Genomic DNA, 25,377 nt, shown 5'->3' with positions numbered 1-25,377 from the left:
TCCTGGCGTATGCAACACATAGATAACCAATATGTTGCAAAGATCGGGATGTTCTTCCAGGCAGGTGACTTTTAATACGGGTCCTGATGTAATTAGGACAAAGAACCGTATTCCTGGAAACACAAGCCGACGCGCGTTTCGGTGACAGGCCAATGAGGCCACACCTTCGTCAGGGCTAGAGGCAGTACACTGGGCGAAACACAAGTATAAAATCTGTATGTTATTCTGTTAAAGGGGACCATAGGTATCCGGAGAAGTATGCTTTGCTTGGAGGCTAAAACCTCTAATTTTCATTGACTGGAGTCCAAAGCTGAATAGATCACTATTCAAACAGCATTGTCCCCCAAAAACCAGATCAAGAGCCGGTGGCTTTCAAGGACGGCTGGCAGGTTCAGTATTTCCAATGTGGTTATTGACCAAAATTTCGGGAGAACCGGTGCGCACTTCTATAATATGTTGTCCACTATCGGGCGTAACTGGTTACTCGAGTTCCTTCCAAGTATAGGCACGTAATTTTAGGTGGGGTTCCGCCGACTCCTCCACTCGGTCTATTGTTACGAAAGACGATGGGTAGTTGGAAATCCTTCAACGTGAGGATCGTCTTCTTCTAATGGGGTTCCGTCAACTAAGCCAGTCGACCTACTGCGGATCCTCTGCTGTTTGGCCCACCACGTGTGCCGAGCGTGCACTTCCTCATGCTTCCCGCGTGCAACGCTGCGGACCCGGACATTTCCCACGCATCTTGCGTGCGGCGACCCTGCTATTCCTCACGCATCTCGCGTGGGACGCTGGTTGGACGTCCCCTGGCCCCAGGAAGCCACCCCAAACGTGCTCCTGTGCTCCTGGTCCTCTGGTTGGCGGGTGAGTCTTGCTGACAACTCCTGCAAGTACCCTCAATGGCCATGGCCACCGTGCCCCCACTAGAGCCATTCGCAGTCACTGGCACGCCACCGTCGCAAGCGGCACGGTGGAGGAAATGGGTGGAACGCCTGGAGAACTACTTTGTGGCGGCGGATATCGCAGTTGAGCGGCGGTGTGCGATGCTACTTCACCTAGGAGGTGAGGCAATCCACGACATTTCGAAGGGCGTGGTGGAGGGAGGCCCGCCCCGGAACTACACCACACTACGCGACGCCATAATGGAGTACTTTGAACCCTTCGCCAGCATGGACTATGAAAGATTCCTACTCCGCCAAGCCCGCCAGCTCCCAGAAGAGTCGGTGGACGTTTTTTACGCTAGACTAAAGAAGCTGGCCAGCACGTGCACCCTCCCGGATGCAGACGACGAGATCCGCGCCCAGTTCATTCAAGGCTGCGCTTCTTCAAAACTGCGTGAAAGAGTCCTGGAAACGGACAACATGCCCATGCGCAACATCCTGGCGTTAGGGCGGTCCAAGGAATTGTCGAAAGCCAGAGCTGCACACATGGAGCCAAAACCAGCAGTCGCAGTCAAAGTGGAACTGGTGTGCGCCATCAAAACCAGTGCCACCGAGAACCGCACGAAGCAACCCCGGCGAGGACGACCAGGGCCAGCTCATTCCTCCCACGACCGCGCCTGCGCATGGTGTGGAGGAGCAACGCCCCACAACGGAGCATGTCCGACACAAGGCAAGATCTGCAGCGCCTGTGGGAAAGCCAACCATTTTGCAAGCGTGTGTCTATCGACACAAAGGAAGAAGCAAGGTGGCCCGCCCCGGAGAGTGAGACAGCCAGAACCACGGCCAAACACCTCCACCAGCAGCGACATGGACGATGACGAAGCAGACGCGGCCTCCGTCCACGTCGTGTGAATGCTCAACACCCTGGCAGCCACACCATCCGCAGAACCCATGTGCACGGTCAACGTGCAGGATCAAGCTGTGGCGGCCCTGATTGACACCGGGGCAACGATCAACCTAATGGCGGCCAGTGTATTCAGGGCATTAGACAATCCACCAGTGCTCCATCCCACGAGAGTGCAAGTATATGCCTACGGCACCAGTCGCCCACTACGTTTGTGTGGGGTCTCCCGGACAGCCCTGTCACACGACTCCACTCACCTGCACACCAAAATCTACGTGTCGCAAGAGGGATCTGGATTCCTACTTGGGTGCAGAACGGGCCAAGACCTAGGGCTGATACACTTCGCACTCACAGTCCAAGCCCACAGCCTCGACCATCTCGTGCTAGAACACACCTCGCTGTTTGAGGGGATCGGCTGCTTGAAAGGACCCCCCATCCATCTCCACATAGACCAATCGGTCGCCCCAGTGGCCCTCCGGCACCAACGTATCGCGTTCCACCTACGACCCAAGGTAGAAGCGGAACTGCGGGTACTCGAGAGAGCTGGAATCATCGAAAGGGTAAGCGGGCCCACTCCATGGGTGTCGCCCATCGTGGTAGCCAAAAAACCGAAGCAGCCCGACGCCGTGTGGATCTGCGTTGACATGCGCATCCCCAACCTCGCTATCAAGCGGGAGCGCCATCTGACGCCAACCATAGACGACATCATTGGAGAGTTGTCAGGCTCAAAGTGGTTCTCGAAGATCGACCTAAGGTCAGGGTACAACCAAATTCCACTTCACCCAGACTCACGCCTGATTACCACCTTCTCCACCCACGCAGGCCTGTGGAGATATACCCAGCTCAACTTTGGGATATCAAGCGCGGCAGAGGTGTTCCAGAACATCATTCAGAATGTCCTGCAAGGGCTAGACGGCGTGCTAAATGTAAGCGACGACATTTTGGTCCACGCGCCGACCCTGGATGAGCACATCCGGCGCCTCCAAGCAGTATTTGCCAGACTTCAGGAGCGGGGTCTAACCCTCCACAGGGAGAAGTGCGAATTCCTACGAAAAGACATTAGCTTCTTTGGCTACAGATTCTCCGACCAGGGCGTAGGACCGGACCCCGAAAAGGTCAAAGACATCCACGAAGCTCCCGCCCCAACATCTGTGACCGCCGTCCGCAGTTTCCTCGGCATGGTCACATACTGCGGGCGGTTCATCAAAGATCTATCAGACCTCACTGGCCCCCTCCGCGATCTCACGAAGTCCACAGCCACTTGGGAGTGGGGGCTAGAACAGCAAGAGTCATTCCAGAAAACCAAAGCGGCACTCTCAGCAGACACGACCCTGGCCTACTTCGACCCCCGCAACGAATCACAACTTGTGGTGGATGCCAGCCCGACAGGCCTAGGAGCCATACTAACTCAACAACAAGCATGCGGGGAATGGGCCCCCGTCGCATATGCGAGCAGAACCCTCACGCCAACGGAACAACGGTACTCGCAGATCGAAAGGGAGGCCATCGCCATCTTGTGGGGATGCCGGCATTTCCACATCTACTTGTACGGACACCCGTTCGTGGTAATTACAGATCACAAACCCCTCGTCCCACTCTTCCAGGGGACCTCCTCACGGCCCCCCCCTCGCATCGAGAAGAGGGTGCTCCAGCTCCAGGAATTCCACTTCACAGTGGAGTATCGGCTGGGCACTCGAAACCCTGCCGACTACCTGTCGAGGCACGCCCACCCAGTCACCGAGGCGGAAGCTGCGGAAGCCGATGCCACCGAGGAATATGTCCAGATGATCGTGGAAAGATCCAGGCCCCTGCCGATATCCCTGGAAGACGTGGTGCAAGCCACCAAAGACGACGACTGCCTGCAGATCGCCATCCAGGCCATCACGTCGGGAAATTGGAAGCCACTCCAGAGTCCAGCATCCTACCGCACTCTGGATGCCCAAATGGCGCTGAGGGCACTCCACCAAGTCCGAAGCGAACTGTCTATATCTCCGGAAGGATGTCTCCTGAGGGGCCCCGCCTAATATTGCCGGACAGTCTCACCCAGCAAGCAGCCCTCCTAGCCCATGGCGCACACCAGGGCATCGTAAAATCCCAAAACCGCCTTCGAAGCAAACTCTGGTTCCCAGGCCTCGACAAAGTTGTGGAGGAAGTCGTTCAGCGGTGCCCCGTGTGTTTAGCGACAAGCCTGCCCAACCCTCCGGCGCCGGTGATTACGGAGGAAGGACCGATGTCTCCATGGGTGCGTGCCAGCGCGGACTTTGGCAGCCTCCCCGGAGGGAAGTACATGTTCGTGATAGTGGACGATTTCTCACGATATCCCGAAATAGAGATCCTGCCCTCTACAGCAGCATCCGAGGTAATTCCCAAGCTGGAGAAAATAATTGCCACCCATGGCCTTTTTGCGGAGCTACGCACAGACAATGGTCCCCCTTTCAACAGCAGTGAACTAGCTGAGTACCTGCAGTCACACCGCATCAAGCACCGCCCGATAACCCAGAGATGGCTACAAGGCAACGGGGAAGTCGAGAGGCTAATGAGGACTCTGAACAAGACAGTTCAAATCGCGCTGGCGGACGGCCAAAGCCTGGAGCTGGCCCTCTACCAGTTCCTACGGGAATACAGGCTGCCACCCCACTGCACCACCGGGGTTCCTCCAAGCCGCCTGTGTTTCAACAGGGCAGTCATGGACACTATCCCACACCACCCCTTGTGGGGGTCGTCACCAGCTCCTCACAACCAATCCATGGAGCAGCGAACAAAGACTAACTGTGAGGCGTCCCGAAGGAGAAGAGCTGCTGACAGCCCCATACAAGTTGGTGACCGAGTGCTTGTGAAAGACCGCCACCCAGGGGGGAAGCTTCGTTTGCCATTCGAACTAGACCCATGGACTGTTACCAACATCAATGGCACCATGGTCACAGCAGCCAAGGGCAGAGAGAGAGTCACAAGGAATGTATCATACTTTAAGAAAATCCAGAGTGGAGAGGAGGAGGAGTTCTTCGAACCAGGAGAACCCGGCCCAGGACCATCCCAAGGCCGAATAGAAGCAGCAGAAAGAGACAACCCCAGCGAGGAGGAACGCTCCGGAGATGATGCGGCCACACCGACCCAAAGCGAGTTTGTGTCACAAGGGGCCCAGGGCAACCCAGAGGAAGTTGAGACAAATGGCTCTGAGGACCTGTTCCAAACCCCCTCCAGCGAGCGCAGCCAGAGCAGATATAATCTACGCCCTTGCCCGAAGCCATCCCAGAGATACCGAGACTTTGTGGCCCGATGCAGATGCTAAAGGAGTGTGGGCTGTACCCCTGCCGGCATAAAAGTAAGACTGTTCCTTTTTGAATCATTGGAAGTTCCAGAGACTATATTCTGAAATGTTGTAAAGCTATGTTATGATTGTTTGGTTTTCACTTCAGGGTAAAGGAGGAATGTAGTGTTGCCGAGTCTGGACACTACCATTAGGGCACACTACTTGAGACAGCCCTCATGCACCGCCCCCTCAGGCGTGAAGGGTTTTGGTTTGTCCCGACGTCTTCACGGAGGGCACGCACCATTGTTAATAAAGGGCCCAGGACCCTGGGCGTGGCAGGCAGTATACTGACCACAAGTCACAACCAACGTGTGGTCTCCAGTTATTCCCAGGCCCCAGTCTAGGATATTACAATAACAGACCCTGCCTAAATACACCGCAAGCACGAATATAGCACACCAACAATTGACTATGGCAAACACATAATGAAAAGACTGCACAACACAACCAGAAGCACATGCACAGGGTACTTTCAAGCGGCAAAATACAGACTATATATAACTAATGGTGAGCCAGGTGCCATTACGGGTGGGTGGAGGGGGTGGAAATGGGGTCGTCGCGCCGCGGAGGGGATGGGGGGGGAAGCGGGATAAATAAAATAAAAGTAAAACTTACCTTAAGTCCCGAGACTCCCGACTCCAGTTGTCCTGGTTTTGAATTCCTGCAGTGCACATCATCAGACAGGAAGAAGGCTGCAGGCAGCCTCCCTCCCCTCCACCACAGCCTGTGATTGGTGAGGCAGCTGCCCCACCCGGGTCATTTTCTCTCTGTATGCTGCAGCATACAGAGAGAACAGGGAGAGTGGGCGGTGTTGCTTGAGGGCAGGGGGGAGTGGCTTGTCGACTGTTGTTCATACTGACTGTTTGGGCGGCCTCAGGCTGCCCAAACAGTCAGCATGAAGAACAGCGGGCAAGCCACTCCCCCTGCCCTTGAGCAGGACCGCCCAACCCCAACCCGGAACTTCTGCTTTCTTGCCGTGCGAGTAGGCAGAAACAAATGGTAGTTATTACTGTAATAACTACCATTTGTTTCTGCCTTCTCGCACGGCGAGACAGCAGGGGGGCGGCGCCCAAACGCCCCTATAGAGGAGCTGCCACTGCTCTCTTTGGCAGCCATAGAAGGGCTGAAAAATTGTTCTATTCCAACCATCACACACACCCTCCTTTAAAGGCAGGGTTTGACAGCTTTGCAAGCACAGCCCTCATGCTTACGCTTGGGTTGCTGTGCCTGGCGCTGAGATTGGATGACTGTCTTTACTCTAGATGTTGAGTAAGTAGATGCTTGTTCTTGCATCTGAGGTGTGCCGACCTTGCCGTTTCTTCATGCTATCTTACACCTGGTTGATCTCTATTGCTGCCTTTTAATGCTTTTTTGTGCTTATCTACTACTGCTCACAGCGTTCTCTTTCACCTGGCTGTCGCTGCTTGTTGCGATTTCCGTACTAGGTTGATACTGCCTTTGGCGATTCCACATTGTATGACTGACAGCTCTCTGTTAAGTTGTGGCATCACATGTCTGATCTCAGTTATAGTAGCAATTTTCTGATGATGATAAATTAAACTTTCCATGGGCCCTTCACTTTCTTTGAAGGTCTCGTACTGGCTGAAGTTGCGACTCCACATAAGTCAACTGTTGAGTCTTCACTTCGACTCAGTAGTTACGTGGCATAAATGAGCAGTTTGCGGGGCCTCGCAAACTCTCTGGGAAAGCACCCTTGTCTCTCCGGGTTGCTGGGTTTACGTATCCTCTATCTCGTCACCAGTTGTAGTATCCTCCCCAGCCCAAAAGCATGTAAATTAATTATGCCACACACGGAGATTAATATTACAGGTTTATTTCTCTGAGTGTAACCAGTTACTGACACATACTGCATCATGAATTTTATTAACCACACCTAATCACATATGTTACTAAACTACGGAGTCTTTTAGGGACCCTGGGGGTCCCGCGCTTTATATTACACAAGACACTACACTGCACACAAACGACAATGTTTTCATATGTCATCACATAGTGTATTGATGTGTTTTGATTATATTGAAATATTTGTTTCCACTACATTTCAGAATTACAAAAAAATATGCTTCAGTTGTACTGATTCTGGTATATACTGAAACATCAGGGCAATAAAAAAAAATCTAAATGTGCTAGTAAAAAACATTCTACACAATCTCCTCTTACATGGATACTTAGCAGAATTGCACATAAATTCTCTCACTTTGAAGTCAGAGAAAGAAAAATAAACACCAAGCTCCCTCGAAAGAGGAAGCTTGACATTTGACCTGGTTTTGAATGCACAGCAAATGTGACAAGATAAGAACAAGATTTAAAGGCCGATTTACAAAAAGCAAGTTTGTGTAAGAATATAGTAAACAAGGTTTGGGCAAGCTGGACAGCCTATAGCAAGCAAAGCCAGCAAATAGAAAGCCAGAAAATGTTATTTACAAACCACAAAGAAAATGGTAAGAAAGGGGCGAAATGCCTTCCTAGGTCAGCTTTTTGAATGTTCAAAAGATAACTTTAGCAAACCAGACAGCCTTTGGCCTATAAAAGGGGAGCAGGAAGGGTCAGGGAGAGCAGGAGAGTAGTCAAGGCACGTAAGAGCCTGGATCGCTTTGGACATGAACGGGTTTATTGAGTTCTCTGATTCAGTGCCTTCAATAAAAAAAAAAGTCTGACAATGCAAGTGAAACACATAAGAATGTTTCTGTTGCACTTATAGGACAATGTTATTGAGTAAGCCCTATTAGGCATATTCTACTCGGTGGTATTGTGCTCAGTTCTTGAGGCATATGCTGGAACATTTCATCCTGCTCTGTAGGGTACATCTGTTGCCTCGAGACTGGGAGGCAAAATCTGCAGCAAACCAAAGGTCAAGTAGAGTGCAGAGAAGTGTGGCCTACAGGTCAGCATGCCTGCTTCAGAAAGTTTATGCTTAGAGATAGAAATTTCTGAATCCACATTCTCTAAAAGAGCTATGCTGACATCGGAATGTATGTTTGGGACCGCTCTCAAGTCTAAGAAGTCACAGGCAGTGCCCAGTTCCTGACCCTCTGTCATGTTTTCTTTTTTGCAGGACCTGCGGACTATTATGGTGAGTATGTGACACAGTGCCACCACATACCATTGTTTTAGCACTTTTATATGTAACAGTACCACATATGGGGCCTGATTCACAGGAGGCCTCCACACTCACGGGGGAGTCTCTGCACTCTGGGTGGAATCTCTGAAATGAAAACTCTCATAGAGGAGATTCGGCCCCGAGTGCAGAGACTCTTCCACTACTGCGGGACCTTGGCCATGAATACGGAGATCCTTTGTGAATCAGGCCTATAGATCTCATCATTGCACCTTTGCCTCCATGCTATATAGCTGTTTTACTGAAGTGCTAGACCCACACATAACATGAGGCATCAAATCAGCACTGTTTTCCACGGCCGACTACTGGGGTAGAGAGCATTGAACAGACACTCACACATGTTATAAATAGGCGAGATTTCAGGGAAACCTACCAATTGCAAATAAAGGGATGATCTCAGGAAGAGATACCCATATATAAATACAAATTAACAAACTACTTGAGGGAGACCAAATGACTGTGAGTCTAGCAAAAAAGGGAATGCCTGCAAGCTGGGACAAAATGGCCACCAGTTTAGGCAAAAGGGCCAACTACATAAAATGGCTCCCAGCAGTCACACAGCACACCTAGGAGAACAAAGAGAGAAACTTCTGCTCATGAAACCTGAATTTCGAAAGTCTGCAACAAGTGCCCTACACAGCATACCACATAGTAGAAACAGCCCACTCACTACAAAACAAGAGAACTGAAGGAACAGAAAGGCAGGTCTGTGGGCGTAAAACATTTATGGAAGGTCGATAAGCCATCCAGCTTTTCACTCATGCCCACGGAGCCAGAAAACCTTGCACGGGAAAAATGAATATGTTTGTGCCCAGGACCCACATCGATATGCTCCATAGGCTACTGGCCTTTGTCCACCAGGATCCTCCAAGTAATGGCTGAATAGGGTGACAACTGTACCTTTTTCATAGGACAGGTACAGAGAAGATCTCCAGGAACTGACCTCCACTGAGCACGGAGACTGTTCACATTGTCTTAAGGAGATGCCAGCAAAGAGACTGAAAATGTGAATGTTCTCGATATAAAACAGAAAATGATATACTCAACTGTTGTACAAATTTCCCATCTCTCTGTCTTTATCTTTCATTCTCTTCCACCATCTTACCCGTCCTCCATTTGTACTTTTCTTTTATTCTCTTTCACTCTCCTACCCTTCCTTCATCTGCACTTTTCTTTCAATCTCTTCCACTGTCTTACCCTTCCTTCATCTGCACTTAAAAACGAATTACTTACCTGTACACAATGGTTCTCCAGTATTGATATCTTTCATAGATTCACATGCTTGTATCTTCCGCGTTGTCAAGGTGGGAGTCTCACAGTAAATGAATAACAATAGAAGTAAAAGAACAAACTGCATAGAAAACCATAGGGAAGTATATACTTTGGCAGCCTATTATCATTATTATGTGGTCCAAATGCCAGCAAATCAGCTGCCAGCCCTGAGATCACACTCTCCAGCAGAGCCACCATACCTCAGATTTCCAGCCCCAAGAGTAAGCCAAGAATGTATCTAGAGATAAAAGTGATCTACCTGAGAAAACGGGTAGGCGGGCGGGCCGCATGTGAATTATGAAAGATACCAATACTGGAGAACCATAGTGTACAGTTGAGTAACTAGTTTTTTCTCCAGTATTGAATCTTTCATAGATTCACATGTTTGTATCAGAATAGAGAGCAGTACTTATAATATGTGGCGTTTCCAGGATAGAATCCTTTTTTCTTAGGGCTCTGCTTCGTGTTACCAGAATACCATAATGACTTATAATAAAGAAACGTTTGCATATCTCACTGCATATCACATTGGGAACATGATACTTGAAAATACCCACAATGCATAGTAAGACCATCCAATGAAACACATAAGAGGAAAAATGTAACAAGAAATAACATAGCATGTTAGATATGGTCTGAGAAATACCTTAGTGAAACAGGTGCCGTAGAACTGCTTGTCCCACATCTGAATCCGCTTTCCACGCTGTGTCCAGACAGTAATGCCTGGTAAACGTGTGCACATTTGTCCATGTTGCCGCTCTGCATATGTCTGGTAGCGATACTCCCGCAAACAATGCCGCTGAAGTTGCCATCTTCCTCCTTGAATGAGTGCGAACTCTGGATCGTAGAGGCTTTCCGACTTTCTCATGGCATAAAGAACTTGCAGAGGCTGTCCATCTAGAAATACTAGATCTTGACAGAGCCAAGCCTATTCTGGGCCCAGCAAAGGCCACAAACAATTGTCTTTTGAAAATATTTTGTTTTGTCGATATAGAACTTGAGGCATCTTTTGATGTCCAGTGTATGCAGAGGTTTTTCCGCTGCAAAAGATGGGTTCTTAAAATATGTAGGCAACACAACGGGTTTATTGAGGTGCAAAGCCGAGGGGACATTGGGAATTAACTTGGGATTTGTCCTGAGTATGACCGTATCTTGTTTGAATTGAAGAAACGATTCTGCGATCAAGAAAGCCTGGATCTCACTGACCCTCCTAGCTAAAGTGAGGGCGAGCAGCAAAGACACCTTCCAAGAAACAAACTGTAATTCAGCTTTGTGAACTGGTTCAAACGGGTTCTTCATGAGATGCGTCAGGACTATGCTGAGCTGTAGTGGAATTGATGGATGCTTAAATGGAGGGAACACTCTGAAGAGCCCTTTCGGAAATTCTTTCATCACCCTCTGAGACCAAAGAAATGGACAATTTGGTGTTCTGCGATTTCTTGAGATAGCCGCAAGATGTACTTTGACCGATGCATGGGAGAGTCCTGCCTTCGCTAAGTGTAATAGGTAAGGAAGAATTTGTTCTGGAGAAGAGTGAAAAGGGTGCAGAGCTTTAGTGGAACACCACTGGCAAAATATCTTCCACCTTGCTGTGTAAGTTTTATTCGTTGAAACTGCTCGAGATTGAGAGAGGATATCTCAGCATTCCTGAGAGATATTGAAGGAATGAAAGGTTCCAGGCTGACAAGTTCAGTGATGTCAACTGTGGATGAAGAACTTGTCCTTTGTTCATTGAGATTAGATCTTGAATCTAATGAAACTGCACTTTGGGAGCAACTGACAGCTGGAGGAGCTCCGAAAACCAGAACGGTCTCTGCCATGCCCGGGGCTATCGAAATCAAGTGGCATGGTTATGACCTCATTTTCTGTAATACCCTTGGGATCAGAGGAAATGGGGGAAATGCATACGCAAACATTCCTGACCAGCGGAGGAGTAGATCATTACCCCAAGATCCCGCTTGAGGGAATCTGGTTGCAAAATGTTTGCATTTCTTGTTGTGGTGATTTGCAAACAGATCCAGAGGTGGAGTGTCCCATAAGCGAAAAATTTGTAGGAGTTGATCCTGAGCTAACTCCCATTCATGGGAAACACTGGCAGATCTGCTCAGGATGTCTGCCACTGTGTTGTGAACTCCTGGAACGTGCTGAACCTGCAGAGAGATGTTGTGCAGCAGAAGCCAGTTCCAAATCTCTTGAGCTTGTGCCGATAGGGGCTTTGATTTTGTACCCCCTTGCTTTAGCAGGTAAAACATTGACATCGAACTGTCTGTCCTGACCAGTACAGGCGAATTGTGGATTCTGGGGAGGAAAGCCTGGAGGCCCAAGAACACCACCTTTAGCTCTATTAAGTTGATGTATAGCTGAGCTTCCTGAATGGTCCAATGGCCTTCTGTTTCGAGGCCTTGGAGGTGTGCTCCCCATCCGTGCAGTGAGGCGTCTGTCGTAATGACATAAGTGGGACATTGAGGTTCAAAGAGCAGACCTTTTGATAAGTTCTCCCTGACACCCCACCATGACAGTGCTGCCTGTATTTGAGGAGTGATGGTGATTCGATCCTCGAAGGACCCTTGACATTGCACCCATTACATGTCAAGTAGTTCTTGAAGGGGCCGCATGTGTAGCCGGCAATTTGGAACTAAGGGGATGCAGGAAGACATCATTTCCAACAATGATTTGAAGATTCTCACTGAAGTGGACCTTTTTGTTTGTAATTGTGACGACAGACTTAAGATTTTTTGGGTGCACTTTTCTGAAGGATACGCTTATGCATCCTTCTTCTCCAGCCTGGCCCCTAGGAATTGAAGAGACTGCGATGTAATGAGAGAAGATTTTTCTATATTGATCCGTAGGCCTAGGAATTGGAAGAGATCCAAGCAGCATTGTAGGGATTGCAGGGTGTCTTGGTATGATGCGCCCTTTATTAGCTAATCGTCCAGATACGGATATATCTGCTGGTCTTGTCTCAAGTGCACTGCGACCGGTGCCATGTATTTCGTGAAAACCCTTGGCGCGGATGTGAGGCCGAAGGGTAACACTTTGAATTGGTAGTGGCGCCCTGTCACCGCAAATCATAGATAGTGCCTGTGTTTGATATGAATCGGTATATGAAAATAGGCACCTAAGAGATCTAGGGATGCCATGCAATCTCTCCTGCACAGCATTAGGAGGATTTCCGGAAGAGACAGCATACAAAACAACATTTTTCTGATGAATTTGTTCAAGCCTCTCAGATCTATTACCTGCCTCCATTTGGAAGACTGCTTTTTTCATATCAAGAAAAATTAGAGTAAAATACTTCCCCTTTCTGTTGAGGCGGAACCTCCTCTATTGCCCTTTTCACAATGATGGACAGAATTTCTGCCTGGAAGGCGGAAAGTTGTTGTTGCTTTCTGTGAACAGGCGGTTGATCCAGAGGTTTATGTATGAATTCTAGGTTATGGCCTTGATGGATAACGTCCAGTACCCACCTGTCCGTTGTTATGGACAACCATTGATGATAAAAACAAGAGAGGTAATGGTTCTGCTTGAGGTATGACGAGGTGGTCGGCGCCTTGGCATTGTCACTGTCTCCGATTGGAGTCCTGTGATTTTTCCCCTCGCAGCAGACTTCCTTCTGAGCTGTTAGGTAGGAAGTGTTCGAGGAACGAAACTGCTGGTTGCCGGAAATTGACGGTACCCCTGTTGGTGATAAGGTTGTTACGTGTTGGATTGGAAGGAGGATCTCTGATTATACTGGCCTCTTGTTCCTCTTCTACGAAAGAACTGGAACCTAATTTGCTGTAGGGAACCTAACACTCTCGCTGTGTCTGTGTCCAAATTTATTCCTTGAAGTGCATCATCGACGTGTTTGCCGAAGAGATTCTCCCCATCAAAAGACATATCGACAATTTTTGCCTGAACTTCAGGCCTGAATGATTTAGCCTTTAGCCAACCTTGTCTGAGGAGCGCCACTGCTCCGGCCATCTGTCTGAACGCCACCAATGATATGTCCAAGGCTATGTCTATGGATTCGGAGGCTGCCCTAGCCTCGTCCTGTAAGATGATGGCAGTCTCTTCTTTTCTGTTTTCTGGCAGATGGGCTAAAAGTGGTGCAAAGTCCAACCACATCTGCCTTTTGTAGCAGCTAATAAGAGCCAGCGCCATAACTATAAAGTGCTTTCCTGCGCCATCCATCTTTCTTCCTTCCTTGTCGGGAGGAGTTGAATAAGCAGAGGTCGGGTTCTTGGAACCCCTCTGCACCGCCTGCATTTCCACCGATTCAGGCTTTGGATGCCCAACCAGGCACGCCGGGGAGGACTCGGGAAACCCAATACTTTTTCTCGATTCTGGGTACCGAGGCTGCAACCGAGGCTGGATTCTTCATGATCTTTAAACCCTCATCCCAGATATGATCGATCATTGGGATCATCCTTATAGACTTCCTGGATGATTCCTTGAAGTCATAGAGGAAACAATGTGTTTCCTGCACTGGCAGAGGAATATCAAACCTCTTGGAGGCTCTTTCCATGAGGTCATGGAATCCTCTGATGTCTTCCGGTGGGGAGCTTGCCGGGGATGGCGATGGAGATAGAGAAGTTGGTATGAAATATTGATCCCATTTGTTGCCTACTGGATCATCTTGAAGAAGTTCCCCTTCCTATGGCTGTTCTTCCACTTTGCTCTCTGCGAAGTTATCCCGAATCGTAATTATTGTAGGGGTGTGCATTTTCTGCACCGGAGGTAGAGGTTGAACCACCGGAGCCTGTGCCGCAGGTTATGATCTAACTGAGGTGTTTGAGGCAGGGGTTTTAGCATCCGGGAAGGGGCGATAATAGTCATTAATCATGTGTCGTAAATCAGACACTAGCGAGAGAGGCATAAACATTGACTCTTCCCTCACATTAGGATTTATGTCTTCTTCCTCCTCATAATCGTACGATTGTTGGAAAGACTCATATCTTGGAGCCGCATACCTGGCGGTCTTTAAAAGAGAGATCTTCCTGAACTTCCTGGTCCTGGTCCTCGTCTGTATCCTGGATTTTAATTTGCAACTGTGAGGGGCTGTAGGCCCCTTCATATGATCCATCATCTTCTAACTCTTGCATATCCAGAAGATTTGAGGGGATTTGAGGGAGGAAGCAACAAGATTTTAGTCCATGAGGTAAATTCTGTGTTCTTCTTGTCTGTCGACAAGTCTGTCGATGGCGGAAACCTCTTTATCGAGATCATCGTCCACGATCTTGTCATCAGAGATTTGAAAGTCGTCGTTGACGGAATTCCCGTTGACGAGATTGACAATGGAGAAACCAGGATGGTCTTCGACGAGGTCGTCTGCATACTTGTCGTCGACGGTGGCGTTGAAGATCTCCCCGTTGACAGGGTCGCAGATGATCTTGACTTCGACGGTGTCGTCTTCGTAGATGCCGTTGAAGACGCGGTGTTCTTTGTGATGGTCTTCTCGACGATGCAGTCATCGTCGAGGTCACAGCTCTAGTCTCTGAGGGCTTCTTTAGAGGTGTATGAGACAATGAAGAGGAAGATGACCCATTGTCCTTGGTCTTCTGCTTTTTTAAATCTCCCTTCTCCTCAGAAGATTCTATCTTCCGTTTTTTTTAGAGGAGTGTGCTTTAGAGTCATCCTCTGAATCAGTCTCTGAGGTGGACTTCTTTTTCTGAAGCCACAACAGTAAACAAGCCTCTCTGTCCTTAAGAGTTTTAGCAGACAAGGTTTGACAATGTTTGCACTCCTTAGGAACGTGCTTGGGATGAAGGCAATAGAAACAATCTTTGTGGGGTCTTCAGAATATAATCTGGCTTTCCCACAAGATCTGCAAGGTCTGAAAAGCCTATTTTTAGAGCCTTCAGACATTTTGAGACAAGAGAGGAAAAGGAATACCTCAAATCCAGTTGAAAAGACTGTAGCAAGACAGGTCAAAAGTTCACCAGGGAACAGACTGAGCAAGGCCCAAGGAGACTCCTTCTCACACGCCAGCGGTTGGAAATTTGAGGTCTGTTGGCTCTGCTGGGGAGTGTGATCTCAGCGCTGGTAGCTGATTGACAAGCATTTGGACTACATAGTAATGTTGATAGGCTATCAAACTCTATACTTCCCTAAAGTTTTCTATGCAGTTTTTTTTCACTGCTATTGTTCTTCATTTACATTGAGATTCCCATCTTGACGACGGGGAAGATACAAGCATGTGAATCTATGAAAGATTCAATACTTGATAATCTTGTATTCTTTTTACTGTCTTACCTTTCCTCCATCTGCACTTACCTTTTATTCTCTTCCACTGTCCTATACTTCCTCCATATGCACTTATCTTGCATTCTCTTTCACGCTCTTACCCTTCCTCCATATGTACTTATCTTGTATTCTCTTTTAGTCCTACCCCTTCTCCATTTAAACCTGTCTTTTATTCTCTTCCACTGTCCTATACTTCCTCCATCTGCACCTATCTATTATTCTCCTTCACTGTCTTACCCTTCCTCCATCTGCACTTATCTTTCATTCTGTTCCATTGTCTTACCCTTCCGCCATCTGCAGTTCTCATTTGCTCTCTTTATTTAGACTTCAGTGATGAGTATTGGGGGGCTGGTTCTCTGAGATCCCAGTCCATAACTCTCTCTCCTTTACATTTTTCACAGGGCCTGTAAGCGACTGGATTTATATTGATGATAGTGAGTATGGATGATGAGGTCATTAATGCATTCATCCGCACCGTGGGATCGTACTAAGTTGCACCAGCAGAAAAAATCACATAACACCCTAAAGACACACACATCACAAAAGCAAGCTACCCTTCAGCCCGCAGAAGATGACAGCCTTTTCTAAAGACATAAATGTTAATGCTTTTCTCTCTTCAAAGATCATACTTCCTTGAGTGTGAAGAAGCGGATAGACACAATTCTCCCCATCTCAAAACAAGCCACTTCAGTGTCCCACGATTGTCGCAGGTACCCATGAGACTGCACCCAGAAGCAAAAAACACCCCTTGATCAAGCCCTAATCCCCGTATGCTCACACATAATTCACTACATTTAACATACAACGTGCCAAATATGATCACACATCACACCATAAACACACACATACACACACTCATACACTAAAGACACACAATACTTCTACATGCATGCGATGAGTTGAACACCATGTGCACTACAGACTGCACAACCTACACACATACAGAACACACCATATGCACACACATTACACCACACAATAAATACACCTATGTCTATAGAGGTACTGGTTAGAGGGAGAGGGAAAAAACACAAAAACTGCTTGCTCACACACACCTCAAGCAAGCAAGCTGATATAAGTGTGAGATGAGCAGTGCATAATTTGAGCAGGTGGTTTCTCTGGTCGGCACCGGCACATAATTGTCAACACCGGCGCTTGTGACAGTCTGCCACAAGGTGGTGCTGTCTGGCTAATTTAAAGATAACAACAACAATTGTCTATTGTTAAGGCAATGTACATTAAAAATGACTTTTACCGGCCACCCTAGCCTCTAGTATAGCTTGTGGGGCCTGGAATTTCACACCTGTAGGAGTGTAATGGTTACAAGTTATGTTTTCATTATAATTGGCAGAGCTGGCAGGGCAATGTGTGGTGCAAGCTGCAGTAGCCTCCTGACAAGAGCCCTGGCACTTATTTATTTACAAATTAAGAACCGGAGATGAGGTTCTTACCTTAAGGGCTGTGGTGACGGGGTGTGGGGTGATTGTGGTGGCCGTGCTGGCTTGAACGAGTGTGTGGGAGGCTGTGGCCTTGACAGTTGAGTGAAGAGACATGTGAGAGCACATGGAGCATGGGGGTTCGCCGGATATGCAGCATGTGCCACATGATCCATGTGACTTTTGGTGGAGAAGGGGTGCAAGCCCTATTTCTCCAACACCCAGTAGTTTAGCTGAACATGAATTACTGCGGTGCAACACATGTTTTTCAATTTGTGGTGGCTAGGAGTGAAGGGAGTAGCATGAGCTGGGAGTGGAAGATTTAGCAAGGCACCACAAGTTGAAACAATTTTTTTTTTTTTGCAGGGGTGGCCGACCCTCCAGAGCTTTCCACCACAGGTAACAAAAAATAAGGCATAAATGCTGCATGCAGTCAACAGAACGAGGAACAGTCATGAGTTTGTGACCTTTCTCTTCATTTTATAACTATGATTCCAGTTTGTGACCTTTCTGTCCCATTTTTATCTTAGATCCCAATGTGGCCCTGAAAGGCATCACCAGCCAGTCTAGCACCTATGACACGTTTGGTGCCTCAGCCAATGCCATTGATGGCTCCTTGATCACCAACTACCGAAAACAGACCTGCACTCACACCGACCTGGATTTCGAGCCATGGTGGATGGTTGACCTTGGCCGTGTCTACCAGATATCTTTTGTGGTGATACTCAACCGGGGCGATTGCTGTAGTGATCGCCTCAATGGAGCGGAGGTTCGGATCGGGAACTCAGACAAAGATGGCGGCACGAGGAACGTCAGGTAAAGCGGGTAAGGTGTTGAGGGAGGACCTTTGTACTAGAGAAGACATCTGAGACAAGTCTGCACATGAGGGACTATAGGGCAATGAAATTATGAGATCTAACCAAGCAAGAAATGGATTACGCATGTCCCAATTTGGGTAGTTAATAGAGCCTTAATTGAGCTAAAATGGGTCTGCATACCCCTTAACCACTGCACCACCTGAGCTACACCATTGACCGGGGAGGGGGGGTGAATCCGCCCACTGGCATAGCACAGTGAGATGCTTCTGACAAAGATATGCACACCAGGCACCCGTGGGTGGTAATCGAAACCCTGACTTGATTCATGGCAGTTAATGAAACTGGGTATCCAGAGACAGGAATCCACCTCCTACTGTTATAACCTAGGGCAGGAAATCAACATATGGTAGTGCAACAAGACTAATCAGGAACCTAGGAGAGGGATCCAGGCTCTGGCATGACATGAGACTACTGGCACAGATGTGCACAGTCAGAATCGTTGGGCGGGAAACGACCCTTTGAGTAGGGTGACCAGAGCACCCAGTTTTCCCCGGACATCCCCGGTTTTCGGAGGACTGTCCTGACGCATTTCTTTATTTTGAATAAATGTCCCACATTTTGGTACAAAGTTCAGGTAAATGTAAGGCGAATTGGAAGGTATGCTCAACTTGCACGGGCGCTTCAGAAGAATGAAAAAAATAAGCAATTTAATCTGTTTCCATCAGGCAGTACAAGAGCAGTTCAGAAGCATGCTCCCTGCTAAGGGGGGGCAGGGTGGGGAGAAGGGCAGAGGGCAGAGGGCATAGGGTGGAGTTCCTGCCATCAATAATGTTAAGTAAATGTAGCCTTGTATTTGTGTGTGTGTGCGCACATATGGTTAAAAGCCTACTGTATACATGTGTATATATGTATAGAACTATCCTTTACACAAACTTGCATCAAGTGCAAGTGAGTCTGATATCAGTGAGGATGGAACCACACGTACAGCACCCCAGACAAAAAACTTGTCTGTTTTAGACGAAGTGACATTGATAAACTTGGAGAAAAGCATGTCACGTGGAGGAGGAAGGGGAGGAAGATCATATCGAAGAGGCGGACGAGGAACAACAACACAAACGCAACCAATTCCCTCGCCAGCACCCGAAAAACCCGCAGATCCAAGCGGCCCAAAAAGACAATATCCCCTCCGCAACAGGAAATAGTGAATCTGATTGTTAATCTTTCCAAGTATCAACTAACGGAAAAAGAAAAAATGGTGCTTAACAAAGGACTGTCGTTCTGTCCGGAGTCTCATTTCGACTATACTCAGACCAAAATTGACTTGTATAAATATGTCAGGAAATTAAAACTTGCCAAGATACATGCAAATAAATCCATCATACATGATGATCAAGCAATCAATATTGAAACAAATGAAACAACAACTACCATTGAACAGTTACCTGATTTGAGGAGAACTTTTGAAAGGCTATATGAACAAGGTGATAACAATCTCACTGACATTCAAATGTTGGAACAAATGGATATAAGAACTAATGAAAAACCAGAAACAGGATTAAAAAGAAAATCCCGGTTCTATCCTATTCTGTCACCTGGCAATAAAATTGATCTCTTCGCGGATGCTCTCAATGAAGAATTAGACAAACTGACAAAAGCAAGAAAACTTAACATTGGATGAAAGAAAGGCAATAAAATCCCTGATGGAGAATGAAAATATTACAATAAAACCCGCGGACAAAGGGGGGAATATTGTAATAATGGAAACGTCGGATTATATTGCAGAAGCTATGAAACAACTGAATGTACAACAGAATTACACCAAGCTCACAAATAATCCTATTGCCAAAATGATAAAAGAATTGAAACAGCATTTAAAAGAGTGGCATGATAGAAAATTGTTAAGTGATGACGAAATGAAATTTTTGGACACAGACTTTCCAACAATGCCCTGCATATATTTCTTGCCAAAAATTCATAAGACTTTGAAAAATCCGCCGGGGAGACCCATTGTCTCTTCATGTAGCTCCTTATATGAGAACATTTCTAAATACGTGGACACGTTTCTTGCACCTATTGCTCAAAGCATGCCCTCCTACTTCAAAGACACGGGAGAGTTTTTAAGAACACTCCTGAATGTAACTTGGAATGAGGAATACCTCCTGGCCACGATCAATGTGGTATCTCTCTACACATCGATCAGACATGATGTGGGGATAGAGGCATGCCAGTACTTTCTAAAACAACGCAGCATCACCACATTGGAGCACACCAACATGCTTTTACAAATGATCACCATATGTCTAACAAACAATGTATTCCTATTCAACAAGGAATTGTATAAACAAGAGTGTGGCACCGCCATGGGCATCTCGTTTTCCCGAACTATGCAAATACCACCATGGGATGGTGGGAAAAGACCATTGCATGGAATAGTACCAATCAGAGAGATGTAGATCGCATCATCTTATGGGTGCGATATATAGACGATTTGTTTTTGATTTGGCATGGATCTGATTTTGAATTTCGTGATTATTTTTCAAAATTGAATACAAATGATGTGGGATTACAATTCACCTGCACAACAAGTAACAAACAAATCGAATTTCTCGACACCAAAATCTATATATCTGATGGAAGACTGAAATCAACACTGTTTCGTAAAAAAACAGCCACTAATAGTGTGTTACACGGGACAAGTTTTCATCCCAGGTCACTATTGAAAAGCATTCCATATGGTGAATACATAAGGTTAAAAAGAAACTGCTCTGAACCTGAAGATGCTGAAATCAAAATCCAAGAGAGTAAGTTGAGATTTAAATCAAGAGGATATGATGAACGCATTCTAAAGAACTGCAAACATAAGGCTGATCAAAAGACACGAGCTGAAATCCTGATTGAAAAAACTAAAAAATCAACAGAAAAGGATCCACCAAGATTCGTGACCACGTACAGTAAAGAAAGCGGTATTATCGCCAACAAAATGAAAAAGTACTGGCATCTCATATCGGGAGACCCGGACATTGGAGAACTTGTGGGTAAACAACCAGCAATCACCTACAAAAAAAATATCTCACTTCAGGATCTCCTGGTAAAAAGCTATTTTGGAAAAAAAAACGAAAAAAAATTGGCTGCAAACTGAACGGAATGGCTTCAAACCATGTTCATCATGCAAGGCATGTAAAATAGGAACCAGTAAAAAAAGCTACGAGGAACCTAATGGAAAAAGCATGCACATTGATCAACAAATAACATGCATGTCTAAAAATGTGGTTTATATCATCGAGTGCAAATGTGGCAGCAAATATGTGGGCAGTACCACATGCATGTTGAAAAAGAGGATGTTGGAACACATCAGGGCGGTCAAAAACAAAAACATGCTTTATGCAACCGCTAAGCATATCAATGCCTGTCAAGAAGTAGACTGGAGAACTATGAGATTCTATGGGGTGAAAATGCTCACGAAAATGGAAAGAGGAGGCGACACCGTTTGAAAATTGCGACAAATGGAATCTCGCCTAATCATTCGATTACGGACAAAAACACCGAGAGGCATGAACTTTGGGGAAGACCTTCATATACATCTGGAGTGACCTTGATAGTACCAGCTCAAGAGACTCTCGATTTGATTGGGTACTATACCCAACTACGAACTAACTGTAATTACTGGAACTATTCCAATTACAAACAATAATTCAATTAGCTCATGTGATTTAAACATGTTAAGACGAGTGTATGATACTAATGACACACCAGTCTTTCTGTTTTTTTAATTTTGAAATGTAAATATACTGTTTTCAAACTACAACTCCCATAATGCCACCTAAGGCTAATATGGGGTAGTATAAAAACAAAAATAGTAGAAGGACTTACTAACCGTGAGCAAAGCCCTGTGAGGCTGAAAAGCGTTGGTGGGGTGAAGCGCTGATTAAAAGGCTTCAAAAGAAATTTGGTGTCCCGCTCCCTTTGTGACATAAACTCTAAACTGGGTCTGGATCCGACCCCTGAGCCGAGCACACGCTGTTGAGCGCATCGACTGTCTGCAGGTTCACTTTGTGGCAACAAAAATAAATATATATATATATATATATATATATATATATGGAAAACCTCCGTTCTCCCGCCACAATCTCCTCTGCCCTGATTGCGCTGGATACAGACACGGACCACACTCAGGATGCTGGTTAGTTGTGTTTATTCAGCTGCCGCCATAACGTTTCGGCTGAAAAGCCTTGATCACATGGATCCGACCCCTGAGCCGAGCACACGCTGTTGAGCGCATCGACTGTCTGCAGGTTCACTTTGTGGCAACAAAAATAAATATATATATATATATATATATATATATATATATATATATATATATATATATATATATTTATATATATTCACTGAAAAAACCATAGGTTTCAGCCACGTTATAGTTAAGAATTAGCATTTAAAAAAACGTAGAAATTCAACCATAGGTTTCACATGTTATAGTTAGCTGGACATTTCACTCTTACAAAACCACTGAAATTCCCCCGTTATAGTTAGTTCAGCTACCTGTCCATAGCCAACAGCAGTGTCCCGGGGGTAGCCACCCCGGGACACTGCAGGAGCCTGCCCTGGGGGGTGGCGGTCCCCAGGGCCATCAAAGGCTCCAGGAGGCGGGCTGCGTGGCCCCTCTCCCAACAGTTAACAGCTCCGGGGGGTGGTGGTCCCCGGGTTTGGGGGATCCGTCACGGACCCCCCTATTTTGAATATTAGTGCCCCGGGGAGGTGGTGGTCCCTGGGGCGTGTGGGGGGGCTTGAGCCCAGCACACAAGTTTTTTTTTAAAAAGAAGCCCCGGGGGGTGGCGGTCCCCGGGGCTGTGGGGAGGGCGTGAACCTCCCCGCATACATTTCATGGAAGCCCCTATTCAAATAAGCCCCAGGGGTGTTGGTCCCCGGGGCTGGGGGGCCCATCACGGACTCCCCTATTTTTAATATTAGTGCCCCGGGGAGGTGGTGGTCCCCGGGGCGTGTGGGGGGGCTTGAACCCCCCCCACCCACACAGGCTTTTTTTTAAAAGAAGCCCCGGTTGGTAGCGGTCCCCGGGGCTGCGGGGGGGCCGTGAACCCCCCCGCATACATTTCATGGAAGCCCCTATTCAAATAAGCCCCGGGGTGGCGGTCCCCGGGGCTGGGGGCCCCTCTCGGCCCCCCTTTACAAAGAGTCAATTGCAACCGAGATTTGGCCTCCTCGGGAGCTAAAAAACAAAATAAATATATGCACTTTTTTTATCTGCAGAGTACGTGTACCCTACGCGTATCCCGCGATTTAAAAAAATAAAATAAAATATTTGGGGGGGGCTTGTGGGGACCCCGTAAGCAGGCCTAGGGGGTCAGGGTGTTTCTACCCTTCCCCCTTTTCGCGTTTTTCGTGTTTCTTTTTCTGTTTTCTTGTGCCTCTGTTTAACACTTACTGGTTTGGAGTGTTGACAGCCAATTAGCATAAAGCTCGTGCTCGGGAAGGTACGCGTACTGTCATGTGGTTTGGTTTTGCCTTTGCACTGTGTTATGTTAGCATGAGCTTATTAGAAGTTTAAGTTTCCTTTTCTGCAGCCTGCACACAGCACATTTTGTTATTAAAGCTTTTCGCGTAGTAGAATATTTTGCTTCACACAAGAATAATATGTTTGCTTATAGTATCAGCCTTGCTTGGTAAGCTATGTCTGTACAGTGAGTGCCGAGGCCTTTAAGGTTATTTCAACACAGCGCTTGTTGTTCGGTTTGATCAGTGCACAGTGTAGACATAATACATATACAGCTGTGGCCAACTCTGGTTTTTAGGCGCGATTAATAATGCACTGCACGGCGCATGAATTACACACTTGATGAATATTCGCATGCAGAGAATTGGTGCAGGAGATGATGTGATCCATTTCTGCTGAGACCAGAGGTATGGGCCCACCCTTCTAAATCCAAAGAGACCTTCTGTAGATATAATATAATATACTAGCAAGGGAGGGTAAACTGAGGTTCTATTTAGACCTTTTCCCTTTACCACTTTAACATGCTTTCTCCCTTTGTATTTTATGGATTAGTAACTATGCTGCTAACCTTGTTCCTTATAATATGTTTGCTTGTATTAGCTAAGATACTGCGCTTGAGAACACTGCATTAGAAATAAATATTTCAAACTTGCACGTGTCATCATTTACTCCTCGTTCTGGACTGATATGTTAGTATAACGAAAGAGTGTTCATGTGTTCCACGTTACCTGAGGTGTTTTAAGTCCATGTTCTGGGTTGTCTAAACATTGGGGGTTTGTAAGAACCAATAAGACACTGATTGCTAGTCTGGTAGGGGATTTTGGATACTAAGGTGAGTTTTGGCACACGCTAATTCTGTGTAGGAGCAGAATCCCTGCTACAGTACTGTACCCGTACCGTACTTCGTCTATAGATATATCTATGATTTTACTTTTTGATTTTCTCAGGAACTACTGAACGGATTTACACCATTTAACAAAAAGCGCCAGTAGGTAATATATATATATATATATGTATATATACGGATGTATATATACATATACATATATACACACACACACATATTTACAAGGCTACGCAAAAACCGGGACAGGCCAGATATAAAAGTAAGACTAATGGCTTTAGTTCTACTTTTATTTCTAGCGTGTCTCTGTTTTTGGTTCTCAAAATCTGGTCTTCCTACTTTAGCGTAACAGGAGTAGCTTCAGGCACAGAACGGCACACTGGACCCAGAGAAGGAACTCATCCCCTAGCATACCGCAACATGAATCTTCTGGAGAAAATAAAAATAGCGTGACTGGGCACCCTAGGCAGAAATGTACATCATGCCGCATCACAAGGTGCTTTTACAGAGCTCAAGAATCCACCTCCTGGCCTACCCCAGTATGAGGCTTCCATCACAGAACAGGAGAATGGAAACCCTAAATTAGGAATCAACTCTCTGGTCTTCCACAAGAGACTCCTGACTCTGGGGGCCTCTCTCAGAGCTTCCCTCAAGGGACAGGGATGCTGCCTCCCAGACCGATCACCAGCTGACTTCTCTCTTGTCCCTCAGGTGTGCTAAAATCCCCTCCTTGGGCCTGAGGGAGACTGTGAATCTGAATTGCACTGGGATGAAGGGGCGCTATGTGACCATCACCATCCCAGGACATACAGGCTATCTCACCCTCTGCGAAGTGCAAGTCCATGGAGTTCCAGCCCCTGACAATGCTACTGGTGAGTGCCGGGGATCATCACCGGGGGGGAGGGGGAGTGGAGGCACCATTAAGAACTGTACTTGGACATAAAGGGGGCACCAGTAACCTATGCATCAGGGATGCCAGGACAAAGCCAGTTGCAAAAACAACAGTTGATGGACAGAATGCAGAACAATCTCATACATT

At 46.9% G+C, this 25,377-nt stretch overlaps 1 protein-coding gene across 1 annotated transcript in view; it reads left to right on the top strand.

Annotated features, from left to right (window-relative positions):
* LOC147748045 (uncharacterized) overlaps window positions 1–25,377 on the top strand; it is a 381,293-nt gene that overhangs the window by 71,718 nt on the left and 284,198 nt on the right. The window contains exons 2-6 of the mRNA XM_086926975.1: window positions 8,169–8,186; window positions 16,130–16,162; window positions 17,531–17,563; window positions 17,695–17,980; window positions 25,050–25,210. Of these exons, the coding sequence (XP_086783101.1) occupies window positions 8,169–8,186; window positions 16,130–16,162; window positions 17,531–17,563; window positions 17,695–17,980; window positions 25,050–25,210 (531 nt within the window). The remainder of the gene's footprint in view (window positions 1–8,168; window positions 8,187–16,129; window positions 16,163–17,530; window positions 17,564–17,694; window positions 17,981–25,049; window positions 25,211–25,377) is intronic.

The sequence above is a fragment of the Lissotriton vulgaris genome, chromosome 1_1, assembly GCF_964263255.1.
Source record: "Lissotriton vulgaris chromosome 1_1, aLisVul1.2, whole genome shotgun sequence".
In the NCBI taxonomy this organism is placed as follows: Eukaryota; Metazoa; Chordata; class Amphibia; order Caudata; family Salamandridae; genus Lissotriton; species Lissotriton vulgaris.
The sequence above is the reverse complement of the archived record's forward strand: the minus strand, read 5'-3'. Positions and strand labels throughout refer to the sequence as shown.